This window comes from Pyrgilauda ruficollis, unplaced genomic scaffold (genome assembly GCF_017590135.1).
Source record: "Pyrgilauda ruficollis isolate IOZ18807 unplaced genomic scaffold, ASM1759013v1 scaffold83, whole genome shotgun sequence".
Classification (NCBI taxonomy): Eukaryota; Metazoa; Chordata; class Aves; order Passeriformes; family Passeridae; genus Pyrgilauda; species Pyrgilauda ruficollis.
In genome coordinates this window covers 2,200,586-2,222,141 of record NW_024530266.1, presented here as the reverse complement: position 1 = coordinate 2,222,141, position 21,556 = coordinate 2,200,586, and the positions used below count along the sequence as shown (strand labels likewise).

General features: G+C 43.5%; 1 protein-coding gene across 1 annotated transcript in view; it reads left to right on the top strand.

The window, feature by feature from the left end:
* The window catches only part of ERBB4 (erb-b2 receptor tyrosine kinase 4), a 572,997-nt gene that overhangs the window by 527,742 nt on the left and 23,699 nt on the right, over positions 1-21,556 (top strand). The window contains exon 21 of the mRNA XM_041487708.1: positions 18,320-18,475. Within this exon, the coding sequence (XP_041343642.1) occupies positions 18,320-18,475 (156 nt within the window). The remainder of the gene's footprint in view (positions 1-18,319; positions 18,476-21,556) is intronic.

The window sequence follows — 21,556 nt, the reverse complement described above, 5'->3', positions numbered from 1 at the left end:
ACCTTGAAGAGCTCTTTGGGATTAGAATCCCAGTTCATGCTCATTATAGAAATAGTTCTTTTCTAGATGCTCAGAGCTGACATTTCCCTGAACTTTTTCAAATTAGGATGTGGGGATGTGGTTTGAACTCATTGTCAGGACAGCTTTTAGGGCTTCGTTCTTATGCAGACAGATGTGATGCAGTGAATTTCACTGGGTTTAGAGCAGCAGAAGACCAGCTTGACAGAGGGAAAAATTAATTTCCTATCAGATCTGATCTTTACCAGAACATGACTTTAGCAGCTGACTTGTCTGGTTTGTACCTTGTAGCTTTGTGTTAAGATTTGTATTTACAGTGTCATTAGGCACAAACTCTTCCAGAGAGAACATTTTGGTTTTTTTTTCTTTCTCGTAATTAAAAAAAAAAGTGAGAATTAATGATGGACTGGGGAGGCTTGCTGTTTCTGCAGTAATGAAGTGGACTGCTTTCTATGGCTAAGGAAGAAAGTTAATACAGTGATTATTTTGGTCTAAGTCCTGTTACATTAGGCATGTAAAAAATCATGACTCAGAACAGTAAACACACTGCAACTAAGTACTATAGCTTTGATTTTAATGCTCAGCTAATTACATGAGAAAATATGACAATTTCTTTCAAAATTTATCTATTCCTGTTTTTATTCCTTCTTTTTTTTTTACCTAAGAAAGACAAACAAAAGTTAGTCACTTCTGCTGGCTTTGCTGAACCACATCCCTCTGCCCAAACCAGCAAATTCTGCCCATCCCTGCCTTCCATGTGCAGTTCTTCAGCTGCCACCATTGCCAGAGGGACTGGGGCACCTCTCAGGGGCCAGCTGAGGGCTGCAGGAGGAAGCCCAGCAGGGATGGAATGTTGTGTTCAAGGGAAGAGATGAGAATCTTGACACCATGTTTCAGAAGGCTGATTTATTATATTATGATATTATATTATATTATATTAAAATGCTATACTACAACTGTACTAAAAGAATAGAGAGAAAGGATCCATCAGAGAGCTACAAAGGAATGGAATGCATAATAAAAACTCGTGACTCTCAGAGAGTCCAACACAGCTGGCCCATGGCTGGTCATTAAGTAGAAACAACTCACATGGACCAATCAAAGATGCACCTGTTGCACTCCACAGCAGCAGATAATTGTTGTTTTTCTCTTCCTCTAAGGCTTGTCAACTTCTCAGGAGAAAAAATCCTGGCAAAGGGATTTCCATAAAATATTATGGTGACAGTGGCACATACAGGGCTAGGAGAGGAGAGAAGCTCGGCAAAGGGGCAGTGCCCTGCTCATGCCATCAGGGAATAGCAGCTCACTCAGAGTCGGGGTTTGTGTTTGAAAAACCCCATAAATGTTGGCAGCTCAGGCTGTTTGTGTGTAATGTTTTGTCCCTTTTGTTTCTGAAAATCTTCATGCCTCACTCTCCCTGGAGCAGGGTCTCTTATCGTGTCACCTTGCCTTGGAAGCACAGGGACATGGAAAGGTGGGAAGTCAGGAACTTCTGACTGACATGATCAGCCAAAAATTGAGGTCTCTTGTGCTCTTTTCATGAGCCTAGCAGATGGATAATGTGTTACAATTGTTTTCCTTTATGATTTGTAGTTAATTTAAGACTGCATGGAAAAGTCCTTTTTTTGCGACAGATCCTGACTTGCCTCTGCTTTGGATTCAATGCAGCAGCCATCATTCTCAGCTTTGCCTACGAGTCATGCTCAAAGTCCTCTTCTGCCTTTATCCCTCCTGCATGTCATTGGCAGTCTCACATGGACATCCAGCTGGCTTTTTGTCCTCTCCCTTTTCCATGGATGTGTTTTGAGCCCACAGGAGATATTTGGGCTTCCTGGCTGGCCTCCTGGGGTGAAATCCCCCCCTTCCTCAGCCACCTAATGCATTCAGCAGACTGAATGTCTTCTCACTCTCCTGCTGAATAAAAGCTGCTTTTCACTCCCATCTGGTCCCTTGTTATTTCACACAGCCTCTGGAATAATATTCTTCATTCTCCTTTGCTGCTGTTAATTCTTTCATAAGAAATATGCAACCCAAATTCCTACTTAAAATATGTGCACTGGGATGTTTCCAAAACATTTGGTGCTTGCTAGGCCAGCTGCTTCTTGTGATGTACCTGTTTGTTCAACACATACCAAGACTCTGCTGTTTGGGTGCTGCAAATGCAAACACAAACATTAATATTGGTCTGGAATTGTGTTTTCCTTGGCAGATGAAGGCAGCCTGGCACGGTGGGGCCATGAGATATAAATTCTCCATTGACACTGTGAATACTGGAGCAGATATTAGAATAGATTTAAAGTATATTAGAATAGATTGAAAAGATGAACTAAACTTCTAGATCTTTCAGGAGCAAGTTTGAGAGTCAGATATTACAATAGATTGAAAAGATATTAGAATAGATTGAAAAGATGAACTAAACTTCTAGATCTTTCAGGAGCAAGTTTGAGAGTCAGATGTTTGGGGAATGTCTTTCTCTAAGTCTTCTTGCACCTCCATCCCATTGCCAATGGTTATGTTTTAAATCCCAAATCCTCAGGGTATTCTGAAGTTTCCAGCTCCATGAGCTCTTCTGATTCCATTGAAAGCAAAATCAAAGAATGGGTGAGCATGCAAACAGAGTTAAGGTATACCCTGATGTCTGGAAGGCCAAAAGGCAAATAAGGACAGAACCCAGTAAGTATTTATAACTTTTTATTGTGTTGGCTGTAATTCCAGTTCATACCAAGGCATGAAATGGAGCTGTATGATAAGTGTAAAGGTGAACCTTCTGAGTACTGAGGGACTGACTTCTGTGGGTGTCTGCCTTCTGTGGGTACAGTATTGCTGCTCTTCCAGAAAATATCAGAAAGATTTGCTAGGCTTGCTGTCCTGGATGTGCCAGAGTGGTCCAGTTTGTGGCATGAAGGTGCTCCAGTATAGTCTCACTCCTGAGCAGCAGCTCACACCTCAGCAGAAGCAGGTGGCAGCTGTCAGAGCTATGTCAGGTTCGCCATCCATAAAATAAGGCCCAAAGTGGATTTATGTAGTGCAGGGTTTTTCCCCCTCAGGACAGGGCTGGATAGTTACTTAAATCACCTTTAAAAAATGGAAAGGAAGCTATTTCCTGTAAAAGAAAGATATGTGTAAGGGCTTGAGTTTTCTTAGAACTTTTTGGACTTAGGCTGGTTTTCTATGGAAATTACCCTCATTGCAATCTCTGTGTCTCTCTTCAGTTTCCCTTGCAATAGCTTTTCAAAATGTTGGTTGAATTTATTCAGATTGGACAGGGGAGAAAAGGTCTCAAAGATATTATCTTTGTATGAGTTTCATAAAAATAGGCATCTAGATAGATGAGACTGTGATTAGTGCTCCCACTAAAGGCAAAAAAGGCACTGTAGGCTCAAGACATTATTAAACAGCTGAGAGTCCATGAGGGAGACTGCCAGGGAAAACCTGCCTTTGGGCTGTCTTGGGGAGTCTGGCTGCTCCTGTTTGCATTCCCTTTGTCACACAGATTGCCCAGCACCCCAGCACTGAGAGCAGCAAAGGAAAATGAGCCTTTTGTCCCTGGGTGTGTCTGCAGGAGGGTTTAGAGCAGGGTAGCAGTGCACCCACAGCATCAGCATGGCACAGCAGGACCTCCAGAGAGCACTCAGTGCTGGAAAGGGATCGAAATCCCTCAAAACCGCTGTTCCCCAGCCCTCCACACTTCACAGGAGACTTGTGGTTGATTTTGGTAGAAATCCTTGAAGAGGACTAAGTTGGTCTCTGGTAAGCTTTTCTTGTGGCTCGGGATATCATCATTGCTGCAAGGTCAGTTCTGCAGATGGAAGGGGACACTGGGATGTCCAGGCGGCCTGTGACCTGCCCATGGGACCCTGCAGTGCCCCACACAGGACTCAGAGCTGGGTGTACATCCAGCCTTGCTGCTGTGGTGTCCCCAGGCTACACAGGAGCCTGAAACATCTGTGCTGCACCCAACCTTTGTAGCCAGTTTAGGCTTTCCTAAGATGCATGACCCACCCTGTACCTCCCCCTTGAGGGTCAGTGAGGGAAAACTTCTCTGGGCTTGCTTTCAATGAAATCAGAAGAGCTCATGGAGCTGGAGACTTCAGAATTCCCCTGAGGATTGAGGGTTTACAACACAACCATGGGCAATGGGATGGAGGTGCAAGGAGACTTAGAGAAAGACATTCCTCAAACATCTGACTCAGACTTGCTCCTGAAAGATCTAAAAGTTTAGTCCATCTTTTCAACCTATTCTAATATCTGACTCTCAGACTTGCTCCTGAAAGATCTAGAAGTTTAGTTCATCTTTTCAATCTATTCTAATATCTGCTCCAGTATTCACAGTGTCAATGGATAATTTGCATCTCATGGCCCCACAGTGCCAGGCTGCCTTCATCTGCCAAGGAAAACACAATTCCAGACCAATATTAATGTTTGTGTTTGCATTTGCAGCACCCAAACAGCAGAGTCTTGGTATGTGTTGAACAAACAGGTACATCGCAAGAAGAAATCTGGCCTAGCAAGCAGCAAATGTTCCCATTCCTGAGCTCCTTCTGTCCCTAGGGAACCATGGCTACCACGAGTTTGAGGCCAGGAGATCTTCAGCCTGTCTGAGGCAATGTGACAGAAATTCCCACAGGATTTCCCAGAGAAATTCCCACTCTCAGTAGTTTTCTTGAAGACAGGGTGTTTCTGAGCCCTTTAGCAGCACCACGGTAGCTGCTCTTTAGTGTCATTCAGAAATTCAAGCAAAGCTGATCCATCATCTCGTGGGCAGTGGTGTGCTGGTCTGCAGCTCCCCAGGGTAGGTGCAGGAAGCCCTAATTTTTGTTCAGGATAAGTGGATGTAAATAGGGTTGCATTCTTTCTTCCTGTAGAACTTCATGCATTTGTGATCAACGAGGCCCCCTGGAGCTCTTTGGGAAAGCTGTTCTGTGAGCAAGAGCTGCTGAGAGCTGGTTACCTGTGATTTATATCTCATGATTAGGTTATCTGGAATTTAATAGGTTCCTAGTGCTAGTTAAAGTATCCTCAATAATGTCTCTCCTTATGTGGAGTCTCTTGTGCCCAAGAAAGTTTGTGATCACAACAGCAGGAAAATAATACAGCCTTACTCCTCTCCTTGCCTACCTGCTCTCAGGAAACTTACAGGAACACAAAACTTCCAAATCAGGTTGAAAACACTCATAAACTCTCAGAGACAGACAGAAAAATAAATATGAATGTCACAGCTGCATCAGCCTGATTTCTTAGGGAGCCAAGCGTGGCAATGGAGTGGAAAAAGATAATAAATGTCAATTCCAGTGAAAACTGTAATGGTCATGTGTGAGCAGAGGAGGTACAGCTTCTGAGAAGCTCTCACTGCCATTCATTCTGGCTGTGCTTGGCTAGGAATTTATCAATGAATATTTCTGGAATCTGGGGTTGGAAGTTCAGTGTGTCCTTATGTGCCAGAAGTAATTTTATTACAGTGAGACTTGGAGAGGTTGTGCAAGTTAACTGGGGAGGCAGAGCCAGAATTACATATGGTGTGTTATAATCCAGTCAGAATAAGCTCACAGGAGTCCATGTGAGATCCCAGGCATGCTCAGCCACCTCAGTGCCTCTAGAAAAACTCTTTCCATCACAGTCCATAACACCTGGGGACCGGTGGGCAGCTTTTATTCACCTGATTCTTTTATGCTGTCCTCAGAGACAACTTGATTCTCCCTAAAGAGCCCTTACTGTAAATATCTCCTTAAAGGTGTTTCTGTTGGGGGTGTCATGTTGTGCCTCTGCCTGTGTTTTAATCAGTGTGGTTCAGTCAAGGTAGAGAAATATTTAGAAGCTGGTGCATGTTAGTTTTAATTGGAGAGGAGAAAAAGTGCAGCATGATTGGGTCCTTGGGGAAATGGTGAATTTCTACAGCTGATCCTTTGAAAGATCTCAGCAGTTTTAAAGAGAGAGAGAAGAACTGTGAATGAAGCATCCAAGAGATGGAGGAATAGCTGAGAAAATGCCAGCCAAGAGAGTGTGGGAACTGTGCTCAGAGATTTCTCACGTTTGGATCTGATCCAAATGAACCAAAAGCAGTGTGAGACTTTTCTCCTCACTGCAATGATTTTGCTATTAGCAGATCCTTTTAGGAATCTTCTCATTTCAATACTAAGAAGAAGATGGTTCCTGTGTCTGGCAATTTGGCAGTGCTGGAGGAATAGCCTGAAGCATGGAAATGCTGCTGCAGAATCACAGGAAGAACAGCGACACCTTCTTAGCCAGGGTGTTGGTGGCTGATCCCCAGAAGGTCTTGGTCACAGGTTAGAGGAAAAGGTTGGATCCTCTTAAAAACTCCTTGGCTACTCCAAGCCATGTCCTATGTGAATTCCATAGGCAGGGCTAGCAGTTTGACATTGTAAATCACAGAAAAAATTGTGGCTGTAGATTAGAGAGCCAAAAGGTGATGGGGTCATAGCTGGGGAGAAAGCTCCAGTATGAGTCTTCTCAAAGAAGGCTTGGGATTTTAGAGGAGCCCAGGGCTGCTAGGTTTCCTCTGCTTCCATCTCAGTTTGATTTGTATGTTCCATCTGGGTGCTGTGCTGTGGTAGCAGCACTGACCCAAGGCTTGAACCTGTTCCAGTTGTAATTAACGAAAAAACTCCCATTAAATTTAGAAAATTAGGAATGGAGTGTTAAGACACTTAAAATGTTACTATCAGTGGAAATACACCTGCCCTGACTGCTCTGTGTTCCACTCAGGTCACATGTTTCAGCTCAGCAGCTCTCAAAATTTCCAGTGTATTCACCACCCACATGCTCTGATCTCGAGATGTCAAAGCCATGAGTACTTTTCTTTCTTTTCAAATAAGTCATGGCATCCCTGGCTCTGGAGACAACCTAACAAAAAAGAAACTGTAACTAAAGTATTTGCTGTAGCTGGGAACTGTACAGAGATCAATTAAAGCAGTCAGTTCATGCTCACTGAGAGGTTTCTCAGGTTTGAGAGCTAAGGCCTCTAGGTCTGGGATTCACCTCAAGATAGCTAGATTTTAAAAGCTTGAGCCAAACCTCAGATATTTCTGGGATCTAGGGAAAAAAAGTTTTGTTTAGAGGCCATGATGAAAGTTTTTATTTAGATATTTACTACTTTAGAAGTAGTTTCTCTCCTGTGTAGGACTGTGGTCCCTTAGTGGAGCTGCAGAACCACTTTACAGGGAGGTGAGCCAATATGTGGCGCAAAATATCACTGCAGTCAGTGCTCCAGACCTCAAGGGATGGAATTCTGCTTTATTTTCTGTGAGTATCCTGGAACAAAGCAATGCCAGGCTTGTTTCAATTGCCCTGGGTGTGTTGCCCCCATATCTCCATGGGGTCCGTGTCTGGGCAGGGCTGAGCTGAGGGGCAGAGGAGCAGGGGAGGGGACACACCATGCACCCCAGTGCTCTGCTGTCCTTTGCCTTGCTCTGGCTGTGGTTTGCATTCCCAGTCCTGTGACATGGCCAGGGAAAGGTGACAGGTGATGAAACACCAGGGAAAGGAGTTTAATGATCCCCACACAGGCATGGAAGGAGGTTCATTCTGAAGGCAGGGAGCTCGTGGGGCATGGTGGCAGCTTGACTTACACTCTGTGGGCTCTCAGTGTCAGCACAGCAATGCTCTGAGCTATTAATAATGATGGGATGGTTTAGCTGGGGGGAAAGAGGTGTCTCTTGAAAGCACATTTCTGCCTTCCACGCACCCCATTCCTGCACTCATCTGTATTTATTGAATAAGGTTAATGGATTATTTAGCAGGTTTCTCCAGCCATTATCAGAGAGCACACTCTGTTTATGTTGCTGGCCTCTCCTGTTCTGTCACTGTCATAAGCTACTCAATTAGAAAAGGGAAAAAAATGTATGTAATAGGTAACTATGGTTACCTGTGATGTGGGTTTTTAAGAAGTGCTCAGAAACCTAGTGGCAACAGAGTTTGGGAGTTCAAAGCTGTAATTTATTCAAGAACTCTCTTGATTCAGAGTATCAGAAGCATTTAGAATAGATTCAGAACATTTTCTTTTGTGGAACAGTGTTGCAGTCCTAAGCAGAAGCCCGTGTACAGACCGACTGCTTGCTCTGCTCACGTGAGAACAAAATAGGAGAGGGACAGGGTAAATATGCCCTTGTTCCACTTTTCTCCTGCAGAGCCTGGTAGCCCTGGCACTGGAATAGCTCGTGAAAGTGGTGGTTTCTGAAAGCAGTGCTTCCATTGTCCTGTTGTTTCCCTATTTACCCTGAAATGGTGATTTTTAAAGTAGTGAAAATACAGAGCCCTGAAGCTGTGTGAGCTGCAGGAACACCTTTCAAATAAAGGTGCCTGCCTCAGAAATTCAGCCCCAACCATGGTGTTTGCTCAGAAAAGAAAATAAAATCCTCCATGCTTAATTGAATGAGGACACAGGATTATGCTAACAGCTTTTAATTGGACCGAGAGTGCACTATGAAACACATCTTGAGGTAAAAAATTTCACCTCTCGAGTGTTTTAGTGGGATTCTGTGCCTATTTGCCTTTTGCAAAGCAGGGAGCTATTGTGGGCTCTTCCTGGGAGATTTTTGTTTGAACACACAAGACAGTGCGACCAGTGTGCCCTGTCTGCTCCGTGGGCACTGCCCAAGAGAAGGGCAGTGTCATTTCAGCTGTCCAAAAACACTGTCTCAGCCAAACCAGCCACCAGTGCACAGGGTGCAGGAAAGACCTGTTTTGTCACATATTATCATAGCATGCAACTACGTCAGGTGAATACTGGAAACCTTGCATCCAGTGCATGACATGCCAGTTTATCAGCATGCTTCCAGTGGAAAATTATCTGGTACAAGGTCAGGACTCATTTCCCAAGAAAGGTGTCTAAAAAAAAGTTTGTATTTAAGAGAAGAGATTGGACTGGACCCTGTGTTAGATGTTTGATGGATCCCACCTTCACACAGGTGGTTTTGCTTTGCCCTCAGCTAATTTCCAACTTCATTTCTCTGCTGCAGTAGAAACAGCAGAGAAACTCTGAAACTCTGAAAGCTTTCCCCAGTTCCTCCTGCTTAGCCCATTGGAGACACACAGTATGTAATAATTTGTGAAGGGTGCATAAAGTTGGGGATATTGCAGTTCAGCCAGGTGCAGGGCGTGGCCATGAAAGGTCATGATTGGAGTGCTGGAGAGTTTCCAGTGTTTCACTGGGGCTGTGCTTGTTCTGAACCTGAGAGAAGGCTGGGCTTGTATCTGTTAATCTGGAGGTTCCTTATTAATAGGCTGCACACTTCATTGATTTTTAATTAATTTTTGAAGAGACACAGAGGATAAGTGCTGCAGCCCACAGACATCTCTGTACTTATTGCAGTCCACATCTCTATTGATTGCCTGCCTAAGGAGCAGAAGTAATCCATTTTAAATACACTTTCTTGGAGAGACTGAATGCACTGCACAATACTCTCTGCTGACTGTAATTACATTGGCAAGAGGTCAGGGGCTGGCTGGGGGAGAAGCAGCCCATTGTTCAAGTCTGCTGCTGTGGGCTTCCTTCCAGGAAAGTCAAGTGATCTCCCTGCTGGGCAGTTTGGAGCTGCAGGATCGGGAAAGCGTTGATCACAGCTCCCCCATTCCAGCTGCACTGGGAACTCCTTTATGGGCTGCCTTTAGCCTTCCTGCCTCTTCAGAGGGAGGAGCTGGAGCTGGTCTAACTGAAGCAATTAATGGAAGGGAGAAGAATGGCATTCAAAGAGCCTGTTCAAACTGATACCTCTCTTTGGTTGCCACTTTGAAAAGCATCAAACACTTTCCAGGAGTATGTGATCCACTGGGGGCTGAAACCTGAAGTCTCTGAGCACTCCCCAGATCAGAGGTCAGGTGATAGATAGATAAATTTCTGCAGGACTTGGATGTCAGGTATTCCTGAATATCTTTATTTCACTGCTTCCCAACCCTGATTCAATCCACTTAAGATGCTCAGTGAAACTGTCCAGGTAATGAATATAGTTTACAAATAATCTGCAGAAAAAGCTAGATACATTTGAAAATCTTTTTCTGTAAATGGCATTTTAATTATTTGTACAAACACAGAGATGGGATTTCTGCTGTCTCCTTCAGGCCACTTCCTCCAGAGACCTCTCCATTAAATCTCTATAGTTCTACACTAGAGATTCCTTCTGCTGGCACGAGAGCACAGATTACCATGATTTTCTTTTGGTACAGCAATTTGAAACAGCCTTTGTCATCAGGACTGTGATCCTGCCAGTCTCTAAACTGTAGTTGCTTTGCAGTAAATGTTATTGCCCAGCAAGGAGAGTTTTGCAGTGATAAGTTCGTTATTTAGGCAGTTAGCTCTTGTTTAAAGGCCTCTTTCACAGAAAAAAATAGTGTTGTTGGTGCAGTTGCAACCAGAACGGCACTGCTGATACCCTTACTGTGTACCAGCTTCAATTTCTCTCCCCTCTTTGGGCTGCAGTCCCCTGAGCTGAGGTTTTTGTCAGAGCTAATGGGAGAACATCCCTGTCCTTTTCAGCGCTTTGGGAATAAGGGAGAGTAACCTAGCCTGTGCACACAGCCCAGGAGGCTGGGCCACCTGCTCTGGGTGAAGGGCTAGCACAGCCAGCATGTCCCAGTTTGCCCCCAGAATGGAGAATGGAGCTGGCACAGGAGAGCACCTTGCACCCAGTTGTAGCTGAGTTCACTGCTAAATGCAAATCAGGCCCAGCTCCACAGCTCCCTCCCTCAGGAATCCCACACTTGGCTATGAACTTTGCAGCAGCTGCACAGATGTGCCTGTAGGTGGGACAAGAACTCAGAGCCACATCCAGTATGGCCAGCATTGAAATCAATACTGGCCTGCATCTCATTGCTTATACTGCTTTATAGGTTTGTGTCACATCTTTCACCAGAAGAAGGTGAAGTGCTTCACAGATTCTTATATTCAGCACCACCTAATCCAGAAAGCTGTATCATTTCAGGGAGCCTGGGACACAACTCATCTTTCCACAGGAGTTCAGACAAAAGACATGTTTGATGCTGCAGTGGAACAAACTCCCCTCCTGGTGTTGCCCGAGGAGTTCCAGAACCTCCTCAGCACAGAGAACTTTATTTCAAGGGCTCCACAAGCTCAGAATTGAGAATCAGTCAATTTAGCAGTGACCCACTTATCTGTGCTGTGAGGGGGTGAGATGACATTCCTGAGATGTTAATTTAGGATTGGAGTGGGCCTGGGCCCATCAAAATGTCTGCTCAGTCCAGTCAATTAGGCATTGAAATGTCATAAGCTTATGAAATTGCTTCTCTTCTCAATTCTCTCCACTCTTTCTCCCTTTGTGAATCACCTGTCATTTTGGAATAGACTGCATTTTTCCTGTAATTCTCATCTAATCAGCCTCATAGCCTCTTTCCCTTCACTTTGGCTTCTTGAGTTTGTTTTGACCTGTTGTGCTTTAGCAATATCTTTATTTTGTATCCTAGGATGGAGTTTAGCAGTGGAGTGAATCAGGCTTTTGGTCTCCTATTTCTGGAACAGCTAAACTGCAGCTGCCACGTGGTGCAAAGCAAATACCTGGTGCTGACTTCTTTTTATCCAGACTTGTTCTTTTGATGTGCAACTGGCACTTTTACATTGCCACAGGTAGGGTGTGTCCTCCTGTGGTTGGTATGGAGCCAGCTCATCCCAATTTTGTGCTTTAGCTGAGCCAGCCCACATGCGAGCAGAGAGAATTTTTATTTCTGGGTGAGCCACAAGTGGAGAGATGTAAGACTGACCTGTGTTCCAAACATCCCTGCTCTTTTCCCAGCAGAACTAGCTCGAGTTACCTGTGCAGGAGTTGGGTTTTCAGTGGTTGCCTTTCCACAGGGACAATAATCCAGCTGCACTGGGATCCCATCTCTTGAGTCAAGTATAGAAACTTGTGTACTCTGAACTGTTCAGTCTGAAAAGATTTAGCAAAGTCACAGCAGGACTGTGAGGAAAATGCTGTTATCAGCAGTGTCCCCTCTGCTCGTGTCACACCTGCTCAGATGGCAGATCTGGCAGAGTTTCTGTCATCTTGTCCTGCTCAGGTGGACAGGACCAAAGCAACTGTAGGCAAATCCAGATAGTTATATCAGCTTTGTGCATCTGAAGATGGCCAGCTTGAGATAAAAGCACTTTTACCCTGAGCTACAGCTTGCTACACATTAATAGCACATTGCTTCAAACTCAAACTGAAGAGAAGTGAAACCTTGAGAGAGCTTGTCAAGTGAGCAGGAGATGGGAAGAAATACATGACTATCACATAAGCTTTCTTTGTCTGCCCTTTACCAAAGAGAGAGAGAATAAATTACCCCCTATAACTGAACTGAATTCCTAAATATTTGGGCTTACAGGACTGGTTCTCCCTTGTTAGCTCCACCAGGGCTGGCAGAGCTGCAGATATTTTCAGAAGCCCTTGGCAGGTGAGCTGGTGGAGGTGTGCTTAGCACGAGGGGTGAGTTAGTCCCCAGCTTGGACTGGTATCATCCCCCTTCCTTCCCCTTGGCTGTGAGGTGACCTCCAGTGCCAGCTCCCAGGCCAGCCCACCCAGGACATCCCACTGTGGAAAATAGTAAAGGTAAGATGATTTCCAGAAAGCTGGAAAAGCAGGCATCAGAAATAGAGAGAGCAGACGAACTTAGAATCAGCTGCAGCTGCAAAGTCTGAAGGTAGAAAAAGTTACAATAGTACAGCAAGCAAGGACATGAAACAATAGTTTGAGTTTTAGGCATGGCTAAGATAGACCTTAAGACTGCAGGAAAATATGTTTAGCAAGATAGTAGAAGGTTTTAAGCTTAATAATGAAGCATTGTGTGTTGTTAATAGAAAGCAGACAGGCATTGTGTGAAGCAGGTGTATGTGTGCTTTTAGTAATTAGTTAAAACAACTGTCTGTGAGCTTCAGCAATATGCTGCTGGCTAAAAAGTTTTTTAAATGCTCTGTAACAAATCTTTGGCTGCTGCTGGCAGGACATGAGCTTTGCATTCTTTCAATTGTCTCAACCATGCAACGAGGGTGATGCTGCAATAAAAGCTCAAGGGATGTACCCCAGAAGTCCTGTCCTGTTTGTGAAAGGGGAAAAAAAACCCACAAGCCAACACAAATGGTGCCCCAAATGGGTGAGGATTCATTTAGAATATGTGCATAGCATGAGGTGAGTGAGTCTCCAGCTCAGGCTGGCAGCATCCCTTCCCTGCCCTTGGCTGTGAGGTGACCTCCTATTGTATTTGTAGGGATAGCTCTGACAGGGAGGAAGGATGAATCTGACTCCATGTTCTCAGAATGCTAATTTATTCTTTTATGATACTATATTATATTAAAGAATACTATACTAAACTATACTAAAGAATACAGAAGGGATACTTACTGAATGCTAAGAAGATAATAATGAAACTGGTGACTCTCCCAGAGTCCCGACACAGCTTGGCACTGACTGGTCAATGAGTCAAAACAGCTCACACCAGAATCCAATGAAACAATCACCTGTGGGTAAACAATCTCCAAACACATTCCAAAGGAGCAAAACAGAGGAGAAGCCAATGAGATAGGAATTGTTTTCCTTTTCTCTGAGGCTTCTCAGCTTCCCAGGAGAAAAATCCTGGGAATGTGAATGCCGCAACCTCCAGTGCCAGCTCCCAGGCCAGCCCAGGACATCACCCCTCTGCAGCTGAGTCAGGGCCTCCCAGAGCAGTGCCAGTGTTTGTTTCAGAGCAGTGCCAGTGTTTGTTTCAGAGCAGTGTCCGTGTTTCAGGCAGTGTCCGTGTTTCAGGCAGTGTCAGTGTTTCAGGCAGTGTCAGTGTTTCTGCCCCACAGCTCTCTCTGGAGGAGCACACATCAGTGCTCTTGCTCCTGACAACAAGGGGCACAGTGTTTTCCTTGAAAGTGTATTTAGCCCAGGCAAAATGACACCTTTTCCATGGGGTGGGCAGGGGAAAAGATGATCATTTGAGGCTTTCTGCAGTGACTCACACTGTTAAGCAAACCTTGAGGTGTTACGATGGTAAGAGAGCAGTCTCCAAGGCTGCAGACTAATGTCCATGAGAATTGACCTGGATTTGATATTTTCTTCCTTCATGTAGCTGAAGAATGAATTTGATGAATCTGCCATGTGTGCTAGCTTTGGTGCGTGGAAGTTATTATTAATTCCTTGGTGTGATAAGATCAACGTGCCCTCAATTTAGGGAAACAATTATATTTAGTGTAGGAAACAACCAAAAATCACACTGAAAAAAAAGTATTTATAGAGGGTTTGCTGTGAGCTGGTATTGCTGGAGATCTTGGGGCAGGTAAAAGTCTTTACAATTAGTTTTTAAATGTGATTTGTTCTTGCAAAATGATGCCTTGTGTCGTGCAAGACAGAAGACATATGTTAAACTTTAGTTAGTGATTCAACACACTTCAGTTCATCTGTAGCAATTATCCCAAAAGGACTTTGCATTTAATGACTTACATACCTGTTTGAAATCAGTCTGGGTAATGAATGTATTTTTTTTTTTTCTGGAGATGAAATCCAGGCACCTGAGGGAAAGATCTTTCAGGCAGGACTCATACAGCTCAGAGTTGGGCATTCCCAGCAGAGCACCTGCCACTTTTGAAACAAACCTAGAAGCATCCTCTGCAGGGAGGTGGGACTCCAAAAAGTCCAGGAAAATGAAGGAAGTGAAGTTACAGCATCTGGAATAGTCTGTGCTCACACCTCTCACACTCTGAGCTGTACAAAGGGAGGCTGTGCTCGAGAGCTTCCCCCAGAAACCGGGAGGCAAATTCCAGCAGTAGCAGGAAGTAACGCTGGTTATAATAAAGCAAAGGAACAGCAAATTATGGCCACAATTTCAAGGCAGATCTCAAAGCTGTGATTTGTCAGAAAAACATCATTTTCCTCTTTTAAAAAATCCTTTTATTCTCCTATTTCCTCCACCAGCCCAGCTTTGGTGGTACTTCCACAGCACTGGAAATCCTAATGCTTTATGAACCTAATTAGATGTTTTCTCCACTGAAGTTCAGCATTTGGAAAGATCAGAAAGCTGTCCCAGATCATTGTCTTCTCTTGTGCCATGGGATTTTTGGCACAAAATTTCCTTTCCACTGTCCCACTTCCGTTTATTGCCAGCACATTTTCTCATTTTCAGGTCTGATATTTTTTTTGTGAAAAGAGCAAACCTGACTGTACCTGAAGTGACCACTCCAAAGCTGTCACAGTGCCAGAGAATTTATAAACACTCCTGAATAAAATTGTAAAAGATTTTTTTTCATAGCTTTTAACAAATAACTTTTAGTCTGTTCGACACATAAAATATCCTCCTGGTATTCTCTCGTGGGTTTTTTGGTGGGGATGCCACCAACTGTGTATTTTTTATCATACTTCTGTATCATAGTAAAAGATTAAAGATTCATATAGAGCTTTTTTTCCCTTCAAGGTTAAAAAATGTCTTCAGAAAGTAGTTCTCTGCATAATATACATTTAGACAGTATTGCTGAAGTGAATATTGTAGGATTCCCTTTTTTTAGATTCTTTTTCTTTCACTTGGAAAGTTTCATTTATTGAAAAGATATACTATATATGTGTGTGTATATATATATATAAAATATTATATATATAATTTTTATATATTTTATAGATATATGTTTGTATATATAAATTTTCTTTATGTATAAATAAATAAATTCTTTTATACTTCTGGCACCCACATTTAAAGCTTGTTGATAGGGTATCAGGAAAATCAAACAGGTTTCCCCTGGGTATTCCCAAGAGGATTTACATTTCTGCAGACCATGGCCTCTGCAGAGGATTTTGTAGGTGCCAACCAACCCTACAGGGGCTGGTTCTGGCTTTTAGGTAACACAGGTGGGAGGCAGCCCCAAGAAGATTGTTTGACAGAGGTGAAGCAAACTGCAGTGATCCACAGGCAGCTCTTTCTGGAATTTCTGCACTCTTTCTGGACAGAAAAGAAAAGAAAACCAGCTGTGGTATTGCTGAGCAGCAATGCAGGGTGTTGGTGATTACACATCTTCCTGGTTCTTGAGAGTGTGAGGTTAGGATGAATAAAATAAAATCTTGCTAAAGTGATGCTAAATAATAGCACAAAATTGGAATGAATGGAAATGAATGATGAATGAATAGAATAAACAGTGAAATGTCCTAAAGCTTTAGCCTATAGGTTTAAAAAAATGCTTGAAATTAGAGACAGCAAAATATGACCAAAGTGGCGTAGTTAAGGATTTGGTTGTGTAACTCTTTCAATGAAGGATGTTTTTGCACACCTTACCATCCATCCCTGCCATCATTAACTAGAAACAGGAGGCTAAAGCCTTGGTACAGCTCATCTCTTTTGATTTTCACAAGACAAATTCTGTATTTTCATTTTGACCAAAAGCAATCTGCAACATTTTCATATTTTTTCAGTGCTGATAGGTACAAGTTAATCTATTAAAGAGTATAATTTTATTTGCGCCTGATACATTCTGATGCCAGCAGAATTCCCTCAGCAGCTGGTATCATGGTGTGATTCTTGTGTGATTCACAATTGTTCAGCCCATGAGATTTATTTGTCTTTTTTTTTTCTAGTGCTTTTAATTTGATGTCAAAAAACATTGATGTCAAAAACCATTATTCTTTTAAAGACTTACAATTCTGATGGTCAAAAGCCAAAAATATTGATTTGCACTTGGCAGGAGGGTGTGTTTGCTTCAAGTAGCAGTGCTTCTAAAGAATAACTTCAGCTGCTTTATGCCAAAGAGTCCCTGTGTCCTCTTTAACAGCCCTTCATGTTGGCTGCATGAAATACTGTTTATGCCAAACATTCTCCCACGTATTTTCAAAGCTTTTACTGGTGTTTGCATTGAAATCTTTCACCTAAAACCAGTTTAGGGCTCCATTTGATCCTTTTTTGCATTGACATACACTTTGATAGAATCCTAGAGGTGGAAGGGACCTTAAAGGCCATCCAGTTCCACCCCCTGCCATGGGCAGGGACACCTTCCACTATCCCAGGCTGCTCCAAGCATGTTTTGGTGTTTTCTGCTCCAAGCCCCATCCAGCCTGGCCTTGGGCACTTCCAGGGATGGGGCAGCCCCAGCTTCCCTGGGCACCCTGTGCAGGGCTGGGTCCAGAGACCATGGTCAGGTACCTGTGAGCTCCTCAGGCTGTGCAGGGATAATCAAATCTGGCCCATGGCACTGAGTAATCTGGTTATTTTAATCACTACATGTGACTCTCTGAATTATCATCTGTATTATGAGATAATATGATCTCTTTGGTATTCAGCAATGACTTTTTAAAAATTATCATATATATTATACAGAGCTAATATATTAAGAGATACCTTAAAGGCAATTGTCAAGTGTGTGATTTCATCTCTAAGTTCTAATAATGGTGGTTAATGTCATAAATGCCTTTTAATGCAATTATAGGCTTGTAACCCTGCCCAACTATCCTTTGTGCGTTATATAATTAATAAGACCAAGCTTTGGTGTTGATCTCAGTGTCACAAAGCATGGTGCAAATTTCCATACTGCTGGTGGATGGTTAGAGTCCCATGGTGCAAATTTCCATACTGCTGGTGGATGGTTAGAGTCCCATCAGAATGAGAATAAGGTTAAGGCCAGGCAGTTTGAGTATATGTTACCTTATCTTTAAAGGCAGCTGGATGGGCTTGTTAACAGAATATACTTCTAACAGAATATATATGCTCATAAAAAAGGGCCATTGATCTAATGCCTTATTATAATACTACAGGCAATATTTTAAGGGAGTGAAAAGGTGAGGGAGTTGGAGCACTTGGAATAAAGAATTGTTTTCCTTCTAATCCACTGAGGATAGTGAAAATTTGTGACCAACTTAAAAACCATTTGAAGATGGACAAAAATCTTTGTCTTGAATTAAAGACACTTGTCTGGAATGTGACAGAGCTGGGATTGTTCCCCAGTGTGGTTTAATTTCTGGGGGGCTTGGGCTAAATTGATTATTTTTTATGGTCATCACATTTCCTGTCTGAAGAACAAGGGCCATAATATTTCTTTTCTTTGTCTCACATTTCCAGATTTTAAGCTTGCTGAAGCAAAAGAGCTATCTATGTGTTATTTTGTTGGGTTTTTTCTCTTTGGTAATTGAATCTTACAGAATCATTCATACAGGACTAACTCAAGGTCATCTAATCCTGCCTCCTGTTCAGAGCAAGAGCAATGTTGAACTTCTCCCCTCTAGGCCATTTTCTCATTGGAAATACTCATCATTGAACCAGCCATTTTACATGTCACCAGTGAAAGTTAGCTCTCCAAAACCATGTAAGACTAATTAGCATTATTGTACTGTTCTTCTTCCTCCAGGGAATGATGTACCTGGAAGAGAGGAGACTCGTCCACCGAGACCTGGCAGCCCGTAATGTGCTGGTGAAATCACCAAACCACGTGAAAATCACTGACTTTGGCTTGGCCAGGCTTCTGGAAGGGGATGAAAAGGAGTACAATGCTGATGGGGGCAAGGTGAGCACTGAACATGTCTGGAGGTAAATCTGCCATGCTGTGACAAAGCTCCTGAAGTTCCTCCTTAGGTCAGTTATTGTATCTGCAGGGTGCCCTGATGGAGGAAGGAAGGATGAATCTCACTCCATGTTCTCAGAAGGCTAATTTATTATTTTATGATACTATATTATATTAAAGAACACTATACTAAACTCTACTAAAGAATACAGAAAGGATACTTACTGAATGCTAAAAAGATAACAATGAAAACTCGTGACTCTCTCCAGAGTCCCGACACAGCTTGGCACTGATTGGCCAATGAGTCAAAACAGCTCACAGCAGAATCCAATGAAACAATCACCTGTGGGTAAACAATCTCCAAACACATTCCAAAGGAGCAAAACAGAGGAGCAGCCAATGAGATAAGAATTGTTTTCCTTTTCTCTGAGGCTTCTCAGCTTCCCAGGAGAAAAGTCCTGGGCAAAGGGATTTTTCAGAAAATATGAATGTGACAGTCGGTCCCTGTGGGACTGTTGTCTGTGTAATAGAGTCTGTCAGTGACTGAGCAAAGCCCTGCCTTGCAGAAGGACTCTGTTGTGAAAGCACAGACAAAAGCTGCTTGTTTTCTGCACAGTGAGCTTCTCCAGGCACTGAAAAATAATAGCACAAGCAGTTTTCACACTCAGAATTAGCTTTTTTTTTTCACGTGCTCGAGGTGTGTCTTGTTTTGAATACTTTGGTTCAATGAGTGATAGATGTTCTGGGGCATTCCTGCCCCACCTCTTTCCCTGGCCAGTATCCAACCTCAATAACATGCAGTCCCATTTTTCCAGACAAGTAATTTTTGTGAAGACAAAAGGGAAGGCCACAGAACATGAGAATTTACCTCTTCTATCACATTGGAAGAGCCTGTGTAGTTATGTCTTGTGTTCACCTCTCCAATACCATGCTGAATGCCAGGTCACTAAAAGCCAACCTGAGGATAATCTTTTCCCCTATTACTTTCCAGCAAACCACACCATTGCCATGTAGTGCCTTACCTCATTTCTGCCAATTTCAGATTAATGCATCGTAAAATTCAGAAGGCAGTAAGTAGGTGGTGCTTCTGGCTGCTCCCTAAACATCTTGAAATTCCCCATTTCAATCTGTCACAGAATCCCAAAGGATTTGCTTCACCTGTCATTCCTTTTCCTGGATGTTCAGTTTGCTTTCTGTCTCCTTGCTATTTGTGGTTTTTTGTGCTCACTCATGCCCTTGTCTGGGACAAACAGCTGTTGCCAGTGTGTGCTATTCTTTGGGATGAGCTGCTGCCTTGTTTGTGTGGCTGCTGCCCTTGGATCACCTGGCCAGGTCAGTCAGGGAGGTGAAGAGCATGAGAGGAGCCACCAGTGCTTTCCTATTTCCCCATGGGAAGATACCTCCTGGCAGGAAAGGTGGGGTTTTGACAGCTTCCCCTGTTCCCTCATTTCTGTAATCCCCATCTTGGTAACCCCTCAGCCTCTTCCCTCCATCTGACAGTGAATGACAGAAAAAAGAGTTGATCTTTGCAAACCAGCTGTTCCCTGGCAGCTGTGTTCTTGGACTTGTTACTGCTGAGAGCTCTGGAGCAGGATTTATGGCAGATGTATCACTTCCCAGGTCCAGAAAAGCACCCTATGAAATCAGTATTGAGAGCATGCTAGGGAGGTTCAGACTGGACAATCAAGTGGTTGTCAACAGAGGTGGTGCAGTTTCCATCCTTGAAGGTTTTCAAGTCCAGACTGGACAAATCTCGGAGCAATTCTAATCTCCTAGGTAGCTGAACCTGCTGAGAACCTGAGGTGGGACTAGAGGCCTCCTGAATCGCTTCCAACCTGAGTTATCCCATAATGAACAAGGCAGCTTTGCTCCTTCAGCTACTGTTCACATCTGGGATACAATGGGAATGAAAGCAGTGCACTTCTGCAGAGTTTAGTGGGGGAGGACGAACTGTCTTTGCAAGAGTTAAGGCAGCCTTTATTACAAGGTGCTATTTTTGCCTTAACTCTATAGGTTATGTTCATTAGTGAACTTCATGGAAGGTAGTTTCATAAGGGTTTGAAGGAAGACACATCCTCTGCTTTTACACCCACCATCTGTTCAGATTTTGCCTGCAGTTACTCATCCCTTTGGTTTATTCCAGTACCTCTTCTATAATTCCAAATTGGAGGCAACCCATACGAGTCCCTGCCAGGTAAAAAAATCTCCTAAATGCTTGTCCATGAGAAACTCACAGACTGCAAGGCTGTGAGGCCTTGTAAAACCTGACCTAGAACAGAGGCTAGATGAAGTTAAAGAATAAAGCAGGGATTTATTAGAAGGCCTCAGTGAATCCACCTTGGGCAGCACAAGAGCCCAGCCAGGGCTGCACCCAAGATGAACCAAAATGGTCACAAAATGGACAGCAGGTCACAGGGTCTCACACTTTTATAAGTTCTGGCCCATTTGCATATTGCAGTTAATTGTCCAATTACAGCTTTAGGTTATGAAGTCCCATCCTTCTTGTTTTTCTCTCTTCAGTCCATGTTGTTTATGCTCGTGGGCCTGAGATTTGGATCAGTTTTCCTTGGTCCCCAGCTAGAGAAGGAATTGTTTTGTCTCTCTGCTCTGTGAAGAGAGCTCACCATCCCCTAATATGAAGCTCAGACCCACACACTAAAGCAGTACAGAATCTGAAAAACATAAAAGCTAAAACCTGAGCCATCAGCTGTGCCTGCTGGGCCCAGCTCGGGAATGGGAAACACCATGAATCCCATTTTAACAGGAACTCAAGAGGATGGGCTGTAGTGCAGGAACGAGGTTTGGTTTGCCTGCACACCCTTCTCTGTCAGAAAAGATGATTCACTCACACAGGAATGAATGTGGGGCTGCTGACTTAGTTTGGGGAAAAACTTTCCCCACTGCTGTGCTGATACAGAGAGCTGAGGTGGCTCCTAGGATGGTTTCTAACAAGTATTGGGAGTTAACAATAAAGCACTGCAAATTCTCCCCATTGCCTGTTTGCCATCATCATGATGATGGTGGGGATGGTGAAGTGTTTTAGCCCCTGCCTTGTAACCTGGCCTCATTAGAGAGCAGTTGAGA